This window comes from Ascaphus truei, chromosome 6 (genome assembly GCF_040206685.1).
Source record: "Ascaphus truei isolate aAscTru1 chromosome 6, aAscTru1.hap1, whole genome shotgun sequence".
Classification (NCBI taxonomy): Eukaryota; Metazoa; Chordata; class Amphibia; order Anura; family Ascaphidae; genus Ascaphus; species Ascaphus truei.
Window position 1 is genome coordinate 121,972,325 of NC_134488.1, and position 16,757 is coordinate 121,989,081.

At 42.5% G+C, this 16,757-nt stretch overlaps 1 protein-coding gene and 1 long non-coding RNA gene across 4 annotated transcripts in view; one reads left to right on the plus strand and one right to left on the minus strand.

Moving 5' to 3' along the window:
- The window catches only part of LOC142497805 (IgGFc-binding protein-like), a 362,065-nt gene that overhangs the window by 322,406 nt on the left and 22,902 nt on the right, over window positions 1-16,757 (plus strand). For both annotated transcript variants that reach the window (XM_075606152.1, XM_075606153.1), the window contains exons 16-22: window positions 447-1,017; window positions 1,807-2,414; window positions 2,691-3,258; window positions 10,485-10,684; window positions 11,881-12,022; window positions 12,742-13,070; window positions 13,692-14,271. In XM_075606152.1, coding sequence (XP_075462267.1) covers window positions 447-1,017; window positions 1,807-2,414; window positions 2,691-3,258; window positions 10,485-10,684; window positions 11,881-12,022; window positions 12,742-13,070; window positions 13,692-14,271 — 2,998 coding nt within the window. The remainder of the gene's footprint in view (window positions 1-446; window positions 1,018-1,806; window positions 2,415-2,690; window positions 3,259-10,484; window positions 10,685-11,880; window positions 12,023-12,741; window positions 13,071-13,691; window positions 14,272-16,757) is intronic.
- Window positions 1-16,757, minus strand: part of LOC142497810 (uncharacterized) — a 129,708-nt gene that overhangs the window by 69,693 nt on the left and 43,258 nt on the right. The window contains exons 3-4 of one of the 2 annotated variants that reach the window (XR_012802324.1): window positions 13,931-14,020; window positions 8,355-8,493 (exon numbers count right to left, since the gene is read on the minus strand). This is a non-coding gene — a long non-coding RNA (uncharacterized LOC142497810). The remainder of the gene's footprint in view (window positions 1-8,354; window positions 8,494-13,930; window positions 14,021-16,757) is intronic. The other variant, XR_012802325.1, reaches the window with a different exon arrangement.

The following is a 16,757-nucleotide window of genomic DNA, read 5'->3' on the forward strand; positions in this document are numbered from 1 at the left end:
ACACAGAAATTAATAGGAAGCCAGCAGAGAGAGTTCAGGAAGTTGGAAGAATTTTGAATGGATTTCAAGGGAGACCAGATACAATTCTACTGTTTGGGAACAAGCTTCTTCTGTATACTCATATATATCTAAATATAAAATGCATTATTCACCAATTGCTGCTCTTTTCACACTCTGTTCTTCCTATTTCCTCCTTATCCACGTATGAATCCTCTTTCTTACAGGTAAAGCTATCATATGTATTAAGGTTATCATATTGTAAGATACAGTATATTCTTATTTATCATTCTGTATTTTTCAAATATGAAAATAAGGCTACAAATCGAAGAAATAAAAGTCAAACAAAGAATTGGCTCAATCTATCCTAGTAATCTCAGCATGTAGAAGACTTTCTTCCCCACGCACCTTCAATATTTCCTTTATTTCTTCTTTTCACTTCCCCACAGATTGATGGTTTGCTGGTACATATGCCCTACCGCTCCACTGATGATCGTCTCTCTTTGTACCGCAACCCAAGTTCTGCCGTGCTGACTACTGCCTTCGGACTCACTGTCACCTTTGACTGGTCCAGCATTGTCACCGTCACTCTACCAAGCACTTATGCTGGAGCGGTCGGTGGACTTTGTGGCAATTTTAATGGCAACCCCAGTGATGACTTCATTCCCTTAGGCAATGAAGCCCCAACATCAGTTATTAGCTTTGCTCAAAGATGGAAAGTTGGAGATCCTGTAGGGTGTATTGATCCGGTGGTCAATCCACATTGTGTTGGTTTGGCAGAACAGGAGAAGCGACAGAGGGATGAAGCTAGTGGATGCGGGGTCCTATTAGGGCCTGAAGGACCATTCCGTGATTGCCACAAGCTAGTGGATCCTGAAGGATACTTCAAGAGCTGCGCATATGACTACTGTTTAATGAAGCAGCGTCAGACCATATTCTGCCCAGTTTTAGCATCATATGTCCTGGCATGCCAGATTGTTGCGGGAACTGTCCATCCCTGGAGGAGCAAAGAATTCTGCCGTAAGTTACAGGAGATTGAGGAAGGCGTTTGAGGAATGAAATAAAAAGAGTAATGCTTGATTAAGTAACACAGCTTGCAAGGGTCTGTGGTGGTCACAGCATCTATGTTTTATAACTATAATCTTAATGTTGCAAAGGGACCTAGATTAAGCAAATGGAATGACTACATGCAAAGAACTAGTAGTAGAATATGCAGAATAAAATTAGATTATACAGATCACTAGCCAGTGATTGTTGCACAATAAATAAAATACCTCTTTAGAACATTTATAGATTCATGTGCACCCACAAATGTCAACAAGGAAATAATGATAAACCGTAAATATCTGCTCCTGCAAACAATAATCCCTTTTGATCGTGGAGAACCTCATCTCATTCCATAATCATGAATAATGTTATAATTATTAATTTATAATGTTATAATAATGTTATGTTATTAATATAAACTGATTATCTTAGGTTTGTGTTTTTCTCCTGTATACTATAATTGGGCAATGGTCATAGAAATGGGGATATGAATTGGAAAGTACTTTACTCCTAGGAAATTAAGTTTGATAGGCAAAGTATGATGAATTAAACAGATTTCATCATACTCTCTAATGATAGAAACAAATAGCAAATCGATACATGCACAGAGCATACTTTATTTCATTCAACTCTTTCTGCATACAAAATCTAAATAATATCCATAACTTGTTACGGGCAAAAGAAAAGAGCTTGTAAAACCCAGAAACGTGTGAATAGTATAATATTTTATAATAATGTATTTCTATATGTGTTCTCTTCCAGCCAATCTCTGCCCCAGTCACAGTCACTATGAGATCTGTGCTAATGGCTGCCCAGTCACCTGCAATGGCCTCACTTCACCAGTTGGCTGTGACTCCCTTTGCAGGGAGGGTTGTGTTTGTGATGATGGATTTGTTCTCAGTGGAGACGCGTGTGTTCCCCTCTCACAATGTGGGTGTATTTACAGAGGAGCCTACCACACAGTTGGGGAGATCTTTTATGTTGGGGAGACGTGTGCAGAAAGATGCACCTGCAGTAAAGGTGGAAGTGTAATCTGCTCCCCATCCTCCTGTTCTCCCAATGAGGAATGTCGTATACAGAAGGGGGTACGCGGGTGCTATCCTATGAAATCAGCTATCTGCTCTGCTTCTGGAGACAATCATTATAAGACTTTTGATGGACGAGACTATAGCCACCAAGGAATGTGCACTTATATACTGTCTCAGAGCTGCAACAATAGTGTTTCAATAACAAAAAGTAACTTGACATATTTCAGTGTCAAAATGCAGATTGAAAGATTTGGGACTGCTGCTATAGTGACGAAGCGTGTTACTGTGGAGATATATAACCTAAGCCTCGTCCTGAGACGCAACCAAAGAGGAGTTGTCCAGGTAATGTCCCCCTGATCTCTGAATACTGAAGTGACTGGGAAAACATTCCTCTCTATGTGTAGTTATACATCACTCTTTCCATCAAGTCTTTCTTCCACCCCAATTCTATTTGCCACCTTTTTTCTTCCACTGGTCATCCTGTACAACCAACTGTAGCTAATGTCATTATATAGTCACAGCTCTGCCTCCCCCTAAGAGTTACTTCACCTAATTTGTACTATTTCTGTTAGCCTTTTTCTCACTTTATCTTTCCATGTGGGTCTTCTCCTTTTCCAGGTAAATGAAGCCAATGTCCGCCTGCCAGCTACATTAATGTCTGACAAAATCCATGTTGAGAGCTATGGTCAAGGCATTCGCATAGAAACTGATTTTGGCCTGCAGGTGATTTATGACCTTACTTACCATGTCACAGTCACTGTTCCGGCAAACTACAGGAGCAGGACATGTGGCCTGTGTGGTAACTATAATGGGAATGCCCAGGATGATTTAGGTCCAACACCAAGTGATGTAATCACTTTTGTAGAAACGTGGAAATCACCAAACAAAGGAGAGATCTGTGAAATTGGTTGCGGTGGGGCAGAGAACCCCTGCCCAAACTGCCAAGGGACAAACAATGACGTATTTTCTCGGGACAATTACTGTGGCATGATGAGTGCCACCACTGGTCCATTTGTAAAATGCCATTCCAGGGTGGACCCTGCTCCTTACCAGAGTCACTGTACCTTTGCCCTATGCCAGCGAGATGGAGACACCACCATGCTGTGCAACAGTATTGCAGTCTATGCTCATGCTTGCCAGGGAGCTGGGGTAACAGACCTACGATGGAGGAATGAAGCCGTTTGCTGTAAGTAAAGAGTAAATGAAAGTAAAGACTCGGTATGACAGTAGTTTATGGGTGCTCAAAATAGTAATAGGACTGAGAAAATCAATAATGAGGAATAAATGAATCAGAAGATAGATGTACTCTTGTATGGAGTGTGTAATTTGTTATAATACATGAGATGTCCTGTGTTGATTAATAGGGATTCCCTGAAGGAAACAATGAAGTAGGATAACCGTTAACACTGTTGCCTCATTGGGAGTGCATCATCTAATACAGGCATACCCTGCTTTAAGGACACTCACTTTAAGTACACTCGCGAGTAAGGACATATTGCCCAATAGGCAAACGGCAGCTCGCGCATGCGCCTGTCAGCACGTCCTGAACAGCAATACCAGCTCCCTACCTGTACCAAAGCTGTGCGCAAGTGGGGAGACTATTGAGACTGTTACAAATGCGTTATTTACATCAGTTATGCATGTATAGGACGATTGCAGTACAGTACATGCATCGATAAGTGGGGAAAAGGTAGTGCTTCACTTTAAGTACATTTTCGCTTTACATACGTGCTCCGGTCCCATTGCGTACGTTAATGCGGGGTATGCCTGTAATCTTCAATAGAGAATCCAGTAGTTGCTCACATTACCACTTTGTTCAGTAGATTCTTCTGTAGAAAACTTGGAAATCCTTACCCACTCCTAGAGCCTATTTCTGTTCTTGTCGGCGTGATCAGCTGCAAGTGAGCAAGTCCAGATGCATAAAAGAGAAAAGCAGCACAAAGCCAAAAGGGAGCCAGGTTAGAAGAAGTATAAGAAAAATCTTGATTAAATAATAAAAAACATCACCCACAGGAGGTGTGCAGACCCCCTTTACGCGTTTTGCACTTCCCTCGTGCTTTATCAAGCAGTATGGCGATATAATCAGCATATCCTATATATACACAATTCAATTAATTAACATTTAAACATTTGGCGCCAAAAAAGACATGTGGTGACCTCATGAAGCCCGCGCGAGCCACAGGGCATCGCAACACGTCTGAATCCCAGAGTAATTAACATAGCTGGGGGCCGGGCAAAAGATTTGGCAAACAGCCGAAGGATGACATGATTTATAAAGTCATGCGTATGCGCTCTAATTGGTGCGCGCCCATATAACCTATCTCAAGGAGAAGAAAATCTAACAGCACAGCAGTACTGTCTCCATGGCTGCAAGATAACCAAAAACATACAAATCCTGTAATAAGAAACACTTGACAGCTCACAAAAAACAAAGGACAAAATATAAAGTTACTCAAAAAGCATCTCCCCTTATCTCAACAATACTTCTAGATTACAATTTAGACTGAGAATAAGGAAAGAAAGGTAAACAGAAAATCAACATTAAAGCACAAAATGAAGGTTAAAAACAACAATTATAACTATAATTAAGTGTTTTCCAAATTGAACTTCATTCAGAAATAACCGCCTTATGGTGAAATCTATTTCTACGTGTAAGGGGGTCACCCCCGGTTCCCCTGATTTTCCTTTGCCCCCTGCCTTACTCCTGTGGCAGTGGGGGAAGGGGACGGCGACTTCTCCCGGCGGGCACCGCCCTCTTGGTTTTGGCGCGAGCTTCGCCCATGCGCAGTAAAGATCGCGCACGCGGTCCCCATAGAAAAGAGCTTTGCCAAGGACTACAATTCCCAGCAGTCTCTGGGGACTGCACTTCCACCCTTGTCACAGGCAGCATTGAAGCCAATAGAGCTGGCAGATTCTCATGCTGCAGAGTTGCAACAATGTTGTGTTCAGACAGGGTTTTTGTCAGTTGCAGCACGTTGGGCAGTCAGAGACCGGAGCAGCCCAGGGAAGGAGGTAGGGTACAGGAGTCAGGGACTCCCTGTACTAGGCCAGCACCCCCAGGGCCCGAGATAGCTCAGCTCCCCAGTAAGGTGAGTGTTGCCAGGGACAGCCCTCAGGTTAGGGACCCTGCCACTTACATTAGTGGGAGCTGGGAAAGAAAGGTTACAGAGAGTTGGAGTCAGGGAGCTGTGAGGGAAGGAAGGGTGCGGGGAGCGAGTGCAGCTCCTGCCCCATATAGGTACCTACACCCCAGGTAGGCCCCAACTCCCCACTAGTTTAGTGGGTAAATGCTTAGGGAGGCCCAAGATAGGGACGCTGCCCTTAGTGTAGAGTGCTGCCTTGTCAGAGTCACGGCTGTTAGTGCTGTGAGGTCTGACAGGCAGGCACCTTGTTGCGCAGCACGTTGGCTGCAGCATCCAGTGAGCTACAGCTTGCTGCTGTAGGCGCTGGGACTCGTTAGGTCTTAGTAAGTACAGTCAAGGCTGGGAAGAGTTAGGGGAGTGGGGCAGGTTATTAACCCCGGTAGGCCTCTAGGAGTTTTCCCCAAAGCCACTTTAGGTTGCGGTACCACAGGGACAGGCCCTAGGTTAGGGTTCCTGTCACGTTAGTACCAAGTGTTAGTTAGGGACTCAGCGGACGCTGCGGTTCCTGTAAAGCGGTTCGGACCCACGTTGGGGTCCGCAGAGACTATTCCAGAGGGAGACCGCCCTGGCGGTCTGCGTACAAATGAGTTCGGTTGGAGGATCAGACGGATTCATCACACGTCTGACCCTTTGCGAAGCCAGTTGCTGATCCGAGTACCGGAGTGCTCGGCAGGTACCATACAGTCATAAGTGCACCAACGGGCCCCTTAGTGTAACTGTGACTGCGCAGTCACCGACGTTCTCTCCAAGAGTGCGGGACATTGGGTGGGATTCTCGGGACACTGGGTGGGATCACCTGGTGTTGGGGAAGCGTCCTGCGCGACGCCGTAGGTGTCTCCTTTAGAGAGGGACACAGGTTATATAAAGGTATTGCGTGATATGTTATATTGCTTGTTAGTAAAGTCACTCGTTAATATATATATTCCCGTGTATGTGATTATTGTATTGTCCTGCGAGGAACCACTCCCCCTCTGGTGGGAGCCATCGCAGGTGGAGGCGCTGAATTGAGTAAGTGGTTACCCCTAGTATAATTGCCCCAGGTTCCCCGTGTCGGAAGCTCAGCCCTCCTGCGAGCCAACAGGTAATGCACCACACCTATGGTAACACCGTATGTTCCTTGCACCCACATCAGATCTGCGATTGGGGGGGGGGAATACCCGTTACATACGAATGTCAGGTATCCACAAGAAGCGGCAATGCAGAGCACAGCGGAACAATAGGACTTCACAGGATTCCAGCAGTGTAGTTAAAAAGTTCTTTATTGGTACATCATGGTGCAGACAGGGATGGGGACAAAAATCTCCTTCTCTTACGCGTTTCACGCCTGTGCGGCGCTTCGTCAGAGAGTGGAGATAGGTGTGCTGTGTTCCTCCTCTTATTGAGAATGCTGAGTGCCGGAAATTGCACTCAGCCGCCCTAACCGAAAACCGGAAGTGACGCGACCTCACCCGAACACCGGAAATGACGTAACGCAATGTATGCGGTTCAGTATTTGTTTACAAATCCCCCATGTTGTCATGGTGATTATTGCATCATCTCCTGTTATGGAACGGTAGGGGAGGAGGGAGAGGAATAATATTCAGAAGGGAACACAGCACAGATACCTCGCTAGACAACTAATTACACTAAAAGATATAGTAAAAACAAGTGTTAGTATAAAACAGTTCATCAGAGGACAAATCAGAAGATATATAATAATAGTAATATATGTAGATGTATTTCTTCTTAACTACAATAGAATACTTTCATTCTTGAATGAACAAAACCCAACATGTAATGGCACAAAAATTTATATCATACATATAGTATGAATAATGCATATATTAATGAAAAAACATGTATACAAGACAAAAGAACATATGAAACCACACATGAGAAGAGAGTCTGAATTTGCATTATTAGGTTACTGAATTAATAACCATATGAGTATTAATTAAATGATGTACAAGTTCATAAGCATGTATACATCATAATTATAATTTACAGTTTATACACAATTATTGTCATAAGAAATGTTTACGCTCCCAATCAGTATTTATATCCCCGGGTGATAATGACCCGAGGGTATAAATCCAAAACATTTCTCTTTTATTGAGATTGCCTTCTCTATTTCCTCCCCTAATGTGTTTAGGGATATGTTACAGGGCATTAAATGTGAATGTATCGATTGAGCCCTGAGGGCAATCGTGAAAATGTTTTGATACAGGTAGATTTAAGTCATTCTTTTTTATTGAACGTAGATGTTCTGAAATTCTAATTTTCAGTGGACGGATCGTCCTTCCAATATACATACTATATACTATATATTGTTCGTTCAAGAATGAAAGTATTCCATTGTATTTAAGAAGAAATACATCTACATATATTACTATTATTATATATCTTCTGATTTGTCCTCTGATGAACTGTTTTATACTAACACTTGTTTTTACTATATCTTGCGTCTTTTAGTGTAATTAGTTGTCTAGCGAGGTATCTGTGCTGTGTTCCCTTCTGAATATTATTCCTCTCCCTCCTCCCCTCCCGTTCCATAACAGGAGATGACGCAATAATCACCATGACAACATGGGGGATTTGTAAACAAATACTGAACCGCATACATTGCGTTACGTCATTTCCGGTGTTCGGGTGAGGTCGCGTCACTTCCGGTTTTCGGTTAGGGCGGCTGAGTGCAATTTCCGGCACTCAGCATTCTCAATAAGAGGAGGAACACAGCACACCTATCTCCACTCTCTGACGAAGCGCCGCACAGACGTGAAACGCGTAAGAGAAGGAGATTTTTGTCCCCATCCCTGTCTGCACCATGATGTACCAATAAAGAACTTTTTAACTACACTGTTGGAATCCTGTGAAGTCCTATTGTTCCACTGTGCTCTGCATTGCCGCTTCTTGTGGATACCTGACATTCTACTCAACCCCGCAGAAGCACGCTTACAAGAAGAAAACGGGAACGGTTCACGTGAGTTACTGAACACTACCATAGCATTGGGAGGTAAACTACAGGTGTCCATAGGCGTTTCAAGATTTGGTCCACATTGGGAGTGATGTGGTGGAGCTTATCTATCTCCATTTACAACACTCACCAGGACATTACATATATATCAATATTGTACGCCCACCTATATACCTAAGTACTTACCTGTATATTACCACACCCGTTTGATTATTCCTCTTCAATCAAGAAACTGTGACTGATAACATGTTTATAACCTAGGGTCATTAGAGCACTATTATCGAACTCTGTTCTTTTATCTTGCATCTATTTCTATGAATGTTTCCTATTGATACATAATCATATAATATAAATTAATAATATTAATATTACATTTTATATTTTTTATTATGCACAGTAAAACCTTATAATGGATGGTTATTTTATAGGACTAGACTCTAGTTGAAAGAGAAGAGAAACAAATGTGAAACAGTGGGAATGGGAAATAGAGGGGAATGGAAGATGAGGGGGAAAGAAGGAATAAGGGGGTGGAGGGAAAAGGAAGGAGAAAGGGAGGGAAAGGGCGAAAAAGGGAGAGAAAGGGGAAAGGAAAAAGAAGAATCAATTAACGACTAATAATAATTGAACAATAACATAAGTCAAAACACTAACCTACATAAGTAATATTTAGTAATACCGTGGCGGCCGCCTTTATTCTCCTGCGGCCGCCACCGCAATGTGCGGGCAGACGCGGCTGGTTTTTTTTTTCCTGGCGCGTGCCGCGCGTCACTGTAGCGCCGGTCACACGTGCCAGGGTTCCCCGGCATCCCCGAAGGTTGAAGGGGTAAGCAGGGTAAGGGGAAGATGCGCGGAAGATGTGCGAAGCAGAGGCGGAGCAGCCAGGGGGTCACGAGGGGAGGGGAAGATGCGTGCGAGGGGAGGGGAAGATGCGTGCGAGGGGAGGGGAAGATGCGGGGAAGATGCTGGCCAAGTCCCGGACAATTATGGGCAAATGTTAGAATTAAGCTGGCCGCAGCAGTAACAAAATTATTTAACCGAGAGAGAGAGAGAGAGAGAGAGAGAGAGAGAGTGCCTCTCACGTGTCTCCCCTACAATCTATCCTAACAGTTGCTGCAAGAATCACTCTACTTTTTCCTAAATCTGTCTCAGAGTCTCCACTGCTGAAATCAATCTCCTGGCTTCCTATCAAACCCTGCATCTCACACTCAATTCTCCTCCTCACTTTTAAAGCTTTACTATCTTCTGCCCCTCATTACATCTCAGGCCTAATTTCTCGCTATGCACCATCCCGACTCTTGCATTCTGCTCAAGGATGTTTTCTCTCTACCCCCTTTGTATTTAAAGCCCTCTCCTGTCTTAAACCTTTCTCACTGACTGACCCACACCTCTGGAATGCCCTTCCCCTCAATAACAGACAAGCACCCTCTCTATCCACCGTTAAGACCCACCTGCTTAGCTTCGTGGCTAATACTATACACCTGATACATAAAGCTTTGCTCCTTGCAGACGCACTTACCAGAATGCCATCCTACTGTTGCTGTATGTTCTTTCTACCTACCAATTAGATTATAAGCTCTTCGGAGCAGGGACTCCTTTACCAAAATGTTACTTTTATGTCTGAAGCACTTTTTCCCATTATGTCTTATTTATATTATTTGTTATTTATTTGATTGTCGTGTGTATTACTACTATGAAGCACTATGTACATTAATGGTGCTATATAAATAAAGACATACATGCATACATTATTCTATTATTTCTCATCATATCAGAAATGTTGTATGAACAGGGAATTAAAGATCCAATTTAGCTATAATTGAAACTTACAACTGCCACCATCATGAAATTTTGCTGTAACGGTGGAAATTATCAGCATCAGGTCAGGTTTCTGATGATAATAGTGATAATCCCATCATGAACGTATTGTTGCTGTATTGTCATGTTACACGGCAGGGATCTGAGCAGGAACTCCTTCACAAAATCTACAGTTGTATGTTTATAAGTTAGAGAGCTTCTATTCCTCAATGGGACAGAAACTCCATACACAACTTGGGGGGGGGGGGGGGGAGTTGAGGGATGAATAATTAATTTACTCACCTGAGATAAAATATAAGACACCTATTATGAGTTATTTCCACTTCCTACATATTTATTTCTCTGTGAATCCTTGTTATTATCTCTACAATTCTATAGTATTTTCTTCTGTTCTTAATCCATCTCTCATCCTTTGGTAATTACATTCCTTCTTCTGCCTGTTCTTCTCAAATCCTTCTCCCTCGCTATGTCCTCCAATAATCCTCTCTCTATTCCTTTCAGCAATGAAGTGTCCCCCTCACAGTCACTACAGCCAATGTGCGGACCTCTGCTCTGATAGCTGTGCTGCGCTTACTGACCCATGTAACTGCCCCACCACCTGTGCGGAGGGCTGTGAGTGTGATGTAGGGTACTTATTTGATGGAGAGGGTTGCATACCTCTTCAGGAATGTGGTTGCTTCGACAATGGACAGTATTACAAGGTATGGCAACCAACTCTAAGCTCTAAACTAGTGGTGGCCAACTCCAGTCCTTAACGGCCACCATAAGGTCAGGTGTTCAGGATAGCCCTGCTTCAGTACAATCAGTGTCAGTCATTATGGCTGCCACCTGTGCTGAAGCAGGGATATCCTGAAATCCTGACCTATTGGTGGCCCTTGAGGACTGGAGTTGGCCACCTCTGACCTACACATTAAATCCACTATGCATTGGAGGATTTAAATTACCATTTGTTTACCCTATAAGGATAAGTCTAAATCATTCAGCACTAAAAAGGTTTTCACAATTCTAAGTTGATAATAACCCTGTACTCTCTAAATTCCATCCTTAGGAGCAATTAACAGGCATGATTTTGCTAATGAACACTTAATTAAGTAATTAACTCTGCTCTAATTGTTATGTCATATCTGCATATATTTATGTATGTGGCTAATAGACCTTAGTGATATTTTTGTTAAAATAAATCATGACACGGTGTAACATGTGTTGTTCATCTGAGGTTGTATTTACCTAATTTTAAGACCTGCTATGGAAGGATTGTTATTATGTCCTAATATGTAAACCCATAGAATTCAAAGAGGGTGTACTTTTTTTTTTACACCATGTATATTTGGGTTTGAGCGATATTTGACCATCAGAGTTTAACTTCATACTCAGGCAGAATAAAACAAACTGGGTCTTTATTGGTCTCACAGCATATAGATCTTCCATATTCTCTCCTAGTCCCTGGAGCAGACGCAAGGGGCTTAAGGCCCCAAAACCCCCTCCTTAGCGCCCTTACCCCCTGATGGGAAAAGGGGAATACGCTCCCACTACCCTGAGGGAGGGAAGGGAAGACAGAACCAGAGCCCTGGCTCCAACAACCACATAATTTGAGCTGTAACTCCTTTTTATTACCAGGGGAGGGTCCCAGATTTTAGCCCCGGTAGGTGGACAGCACCTCGGTCATGGGTCCACCCTGTCACTACTGGAGCTTAACTTACTGCAGCAAGAAAGCAAGTGCTTAACCCTAACACTGCCTGCACTGGTACCAGGGCTTATATGTTAGAGCAGAGAATTTTAGTAGCCAGGGCTACAGTATATGGCTACACTGCTTTGGCCATTACTACGTGATATAGGTTACAAAGTATAGGCTTTTCCTGTTCCTGCACGTCTCTCATTCCTGCCCTTCTCTCCGCAGCCTAACGAAACAGTGCTGAATGATGACTGCAGTCGTGTATGTACTTGCAACCCAACCTTAGGACTGAGATGCCGTAATAATAGCTGCGCTCCAGGCGAGAGGTGTCAGATTCTGGATGGAGTGAGGGCATGTATCAACACTGGTGAGTGAGCAAGAGCTTCAAAAACTCATATGACTGCTCAGTCCTGGTTCTGAAACAAAGTTTCCACTCGTGTTGCATTCCTTCTAGTTGTTTTACTACACACGTTATCCACACTTTATCCTGGTGTGAATAATACACATTTCACCAATCTACAAATGTCAGTGTGCTTATGCCTACACAAATTTCACGATATTAAACTCGATTTGGCTTAGCCTTACAATTTTTCGTTGCATCCTTATTGAGTGCTGGGAACGTCCCTGTTTTGTTCAAAGTTTCTACTATCTACCTTTTTCCTAGCTGTCATATCTCTGCTTAGACGTTAATTTTGACAGTTTTTTCATAATGTTTTAGCATGCTAAAGTATCTGAACTGACTAATCTGCATGAAAGTAATGACGTACAGTACTGTAGATGAATTTGCCTTAGACATTAATGTACCAAACATACAATATACCAATGATATCCTGCAAGCTAATGGAGTGAGCTTGATAAACACAGTATCATTTCCCTTCATCTATTTATTGTTCTTCATCCTGTCTTCTCTTCCTTACTGGCTGTTTACATCCTAGCTGGACTATTTTACTACTAAACCTAAGCTACGGTAGATCCTTCCAATCCAATAACAACTCAGTTCCACTCAGTGGAAACAATTGGTCTCTGTTCACCATATTGACTTCAATTGATTGCTCATCTAAACTGAACATTCTTCTGAATTTGCAGAAACCTGCAAGTCCAAGAACTGCCGTTTGAAGGAGACCTGCAAACTCCAAAATGGACGAGCCGTTTGTGTGCCAGATTACACAGGCACCTGCTGGGCCTGGGGGAATTCCCATTATCACACCTTTGATTTACTTGACTTTGACTTCCAGGGCACGTGCACTTATGTCCTCGCTAAGTCCAGTGGTGAAGACAAGAGCCTGGTGCCATTCCATGTTGAAACCAAAAACTATAACAGGGGTAGTCAAGCAGTCTCATATGTCAGGCTGGTAACCATACGGGTCTATAACACCAATATCACCATCCAAACTAGGGAGTTTGGGAAAATACGAGTAAGTTGTTCTAACGACTGTTCCTCCAGTAAAATTATTGTTTTATTTTATACAGTGTTATTCATGTATCTAGAGCTTAACAATACAGCTGCACAGACAATTATATTGTATGAGGGAATGATAATGCAGCACAAGTATTTGAGCATCGAAAATAAATTTAAACATTAAAGAGCTTAAGTGGTGGGGGACATACATAAAATGGTAGAAGTAAATGAAAGTGCCTTAGGGACCTCAACTCAGTAGCAAGAAGTGAAAGTAAATATATTGTAACAGTAGTCAATACTTCCATGAAAAGCTGAATCTAACACCGATGATAAGGAAGGGAGGGAGGTTTGTGAACGCTACTCGGAAGAATTCCAAAAATTAGGGTACTAAGCAAGATTGGTTTTAGGATTAAAACATATAGTAAAAGTCGCACTCCATGGTCCATATGTGGAAAAAAATAGATAAACTAATTTTGAAAGGCCCATATTTCACCCCAATTTACTTTTTACCACAGTCAAAGCCTATTGAAGTATTCAAAGAACTTTAAATTATTAAGAGTGCTAGAACATATTAAATGTTGAATTTGAGATATATGAGAGACCACTCTTTTCAATAAATCCTCACTTTTCTGTACAGGTCAATAGAGCATTAACAAATCTGCCGATCAGTCTGGAAGACGGGAAGGTGAATGTCAGCCAAAGTGGTATTACTGCGATTGTGGAAACTAATTTTGGCCTTATTGTCACTTATGAGTGGAACTGGCATGTTGTGATCATTGTCCCCAGCAGCTACTATAACACCACATCTGGTCTCTGTGGAAACTTCAACCAAAATCCTAGTGATGACCAGAGATCACCCAATGGTACCCAAATTACCTCCATTGTAGACTGGGCAGGATCCTGGAAAGTTTATGACCGTGATCCATTCTGCAGGGACGTATGCCTTGTCCCTGGGACGTGTCCAACCTGTGAAGAAAGTAAAAAGAATCAGTATGGAGGAGAGCAATACTGTGGTCTCATAGTAAAAGACACTAATGGACCTTTCAGTGAATGCCCCTCAAAAGTCAATCCCGATAACTTCTTTGACAGTTGCCTCTATGATCTCTGTATGAACGATGGTGCCAAAGTAATTCTCTGCCAAGCACTTGAGGCCTATGCCAGCACTTGCATGAAACAATGGGTTACAATTTATGATTGGAGGACACCGTCTGACTGTCGTGAGTACAACACATTTATTAATGGGGCAAAGAAAGGGATAATATCACTATAAATCTTAACAGAGGTTTAGTATAGAAGGTGTATCAATAATTCAGGAATTTATAATAGAGAATAAAACAAAAGAGGGAATCACAAGTACTGTACCAAGAGCATAGCACAGATATATTAAGAGATGGTAAGGACAAAAACAGGAGAAAGAACAAGGATGATGATTGAATAATAATTATTATAATAATTATTATTATGATGCTATGATGCTGTGCTGGTAAGTAGAGTTTAATGACAAAAATTATCTTCTGTAATAAAATAAAAAAAAGTAGGTATCTTATTTTAACTTTAATGGCTAACTGATGCTTATAAAGTGTGCAAGCTATTAGGACCACTCAGGTTATAATAAAAGCTGATATGGTAAGATCATTTATACAGAGCACAATACATGAAATAACTAAAAGCGCACATGTAACACAGTGTTCTGTAAGTTGTTAGTGTCACACAGTAATGCAAGAAGGAAATACAGAGGCATTATATATAGTTATAGTGGAGGCGCTGAGCAATAGGTATAAAACATAGAACGTAGATAAAGAGAATACATAACATGTGTGTATATTTTTATTAATATCGCTCCATCAGTAAACGCAGAGCTTTACAAAGAAAGGAACTCCTAAAACAATAGTGGTAGAATACTCACATACCTGATGTGGCATGAAGCCCGTATCCCTCTGTACAGCAGAGTCCCAAAAGTTTGCATGAGTTGATATGCCCATGTGTTGCAGGGTACATGCAACTACACACGCGGGGTATCTTGACAAGGCTTATTTAGTTAGCCTTAAAAAACATACAGCACACAAAACAAAATAGCTTCTCTTCAGCAGACAAAACAAAATAGCTTATCTTCAGCATGGCAAACAAAACAGGTTCTCTTCAGCATGGCAAACAAAGCAGTTTCTCTTCAGCATACAGGGCACAACAGTTCATAAACCCTGTACTTTGCAAACAGACCTTATATCAGTAATCTCTTCAGTAACTCACTCCTGTCTCCTGACCAGCTGGCCAGCATGTGTGCACATCCTGGGGTTTTTAACACACCTTGATTAGGCAGCTGGGATCCAACTAATTGCCATGAGCTTCCAAGCTGAAGTTAACCTCATCACTGCTGCACTGCAGACTAAACATATGTCTGCCAGGCATATAGCTGGTGGCTTTTATTTACCCTTTCACATTCCTCCCCTGTTAGTGTGTGGCTTGGGCTACGCACGGCTGAAGCCCGACCATCCACACCTTCTCTAGAAAAGAAATCAGCATTTGCGTTCTTTTTCCCGGCCTGTGCTGAATCTCAAATGAGAAGGGTTGGAGGGCCATATACAGTACCACCTAATTAATCTAGCATTGGAATCTTTCATACTATTTAAGCACTTCAGTGGAGCATGGTCCGTCACCAGAGTAAAATAGACTCCTGCCAGGTAAAGAATAGATACAAACCAGCGCCCATAATGAAATATCCAATAAGTCCCAAATGAAGTCCAATAATAGAAGGGGAAAAAATTCAGGTGGTCCAATTAAAAGAAGATCTCCAATCCAGGGGTCCGTAACATGGAGACAAAGACAAAAAAGAAAATCATAGTGTAACTTGTAATAGTTAAAATCAGACAGACAACACAAAACACATCACAGGGAACATAACACTTAACACAACAGCTGAAAATAAAATAACTATTTATTAAAACAAAGGAGCCTGCTGTAGCAGGTCATCAAGGGGTTAAAACCCAAAACCCTACTTACAACAGGACCGGAGTTTGTAGGCGTGTAAAAACCAAGCATAAACAGATGTCGATTGCACAGAGGGTTTTTCGTGGATTCCCCGATGTGGAGTGTTCGTCCCGTTTCCCTCATGCTTCAGAAGGCTCTCCAAAATGGATACAGGGGAAGGGAAGGCACACGCAGCTGCACTCATTCAATACAGCCTCTCTCGCGATGACACTGCTTCACAGGTCTGACACGCTCTAAACTCCAGCTCTCTCCAAGGTGCCGTGACCTCTGACCCTACGCGTTTCGTGACTGACGTCACTTCCTCCATCAAACTGTTGTGACAACACTGCCCCTAGCCCTATCTCTGATGCATCCGTTTGCACTACAAAAGGCCTGTTGAAGTCTGGGCTTCTAAGGACGGGACTCTCTGATAGACACCTTTTTATGTCCTCAAAGGCTCTCTGACACTCCCTTGGCCATACCACTTGTGTAGGGGAACATTTTTTTGTGAGGTCCGTTAAAGGGGCTGCCACTTTCGAGTAGTTGGGGATGAACAGCCAGAAGTATCCTGCTAAACCCAGCAGAGAGCGTACCTGCGTTTTTGTTTGGGGGGTCGGAACTTCTTTCAGGGCAACTACCTTGTCGGCTAGTGGCCTTACTTTTCCACCTCCCACTGCATACCCAAAGTATTTGGTTTCCGCCTTACCCAAGGTACATTTCTTAGGGTTGGTAGTGAGCC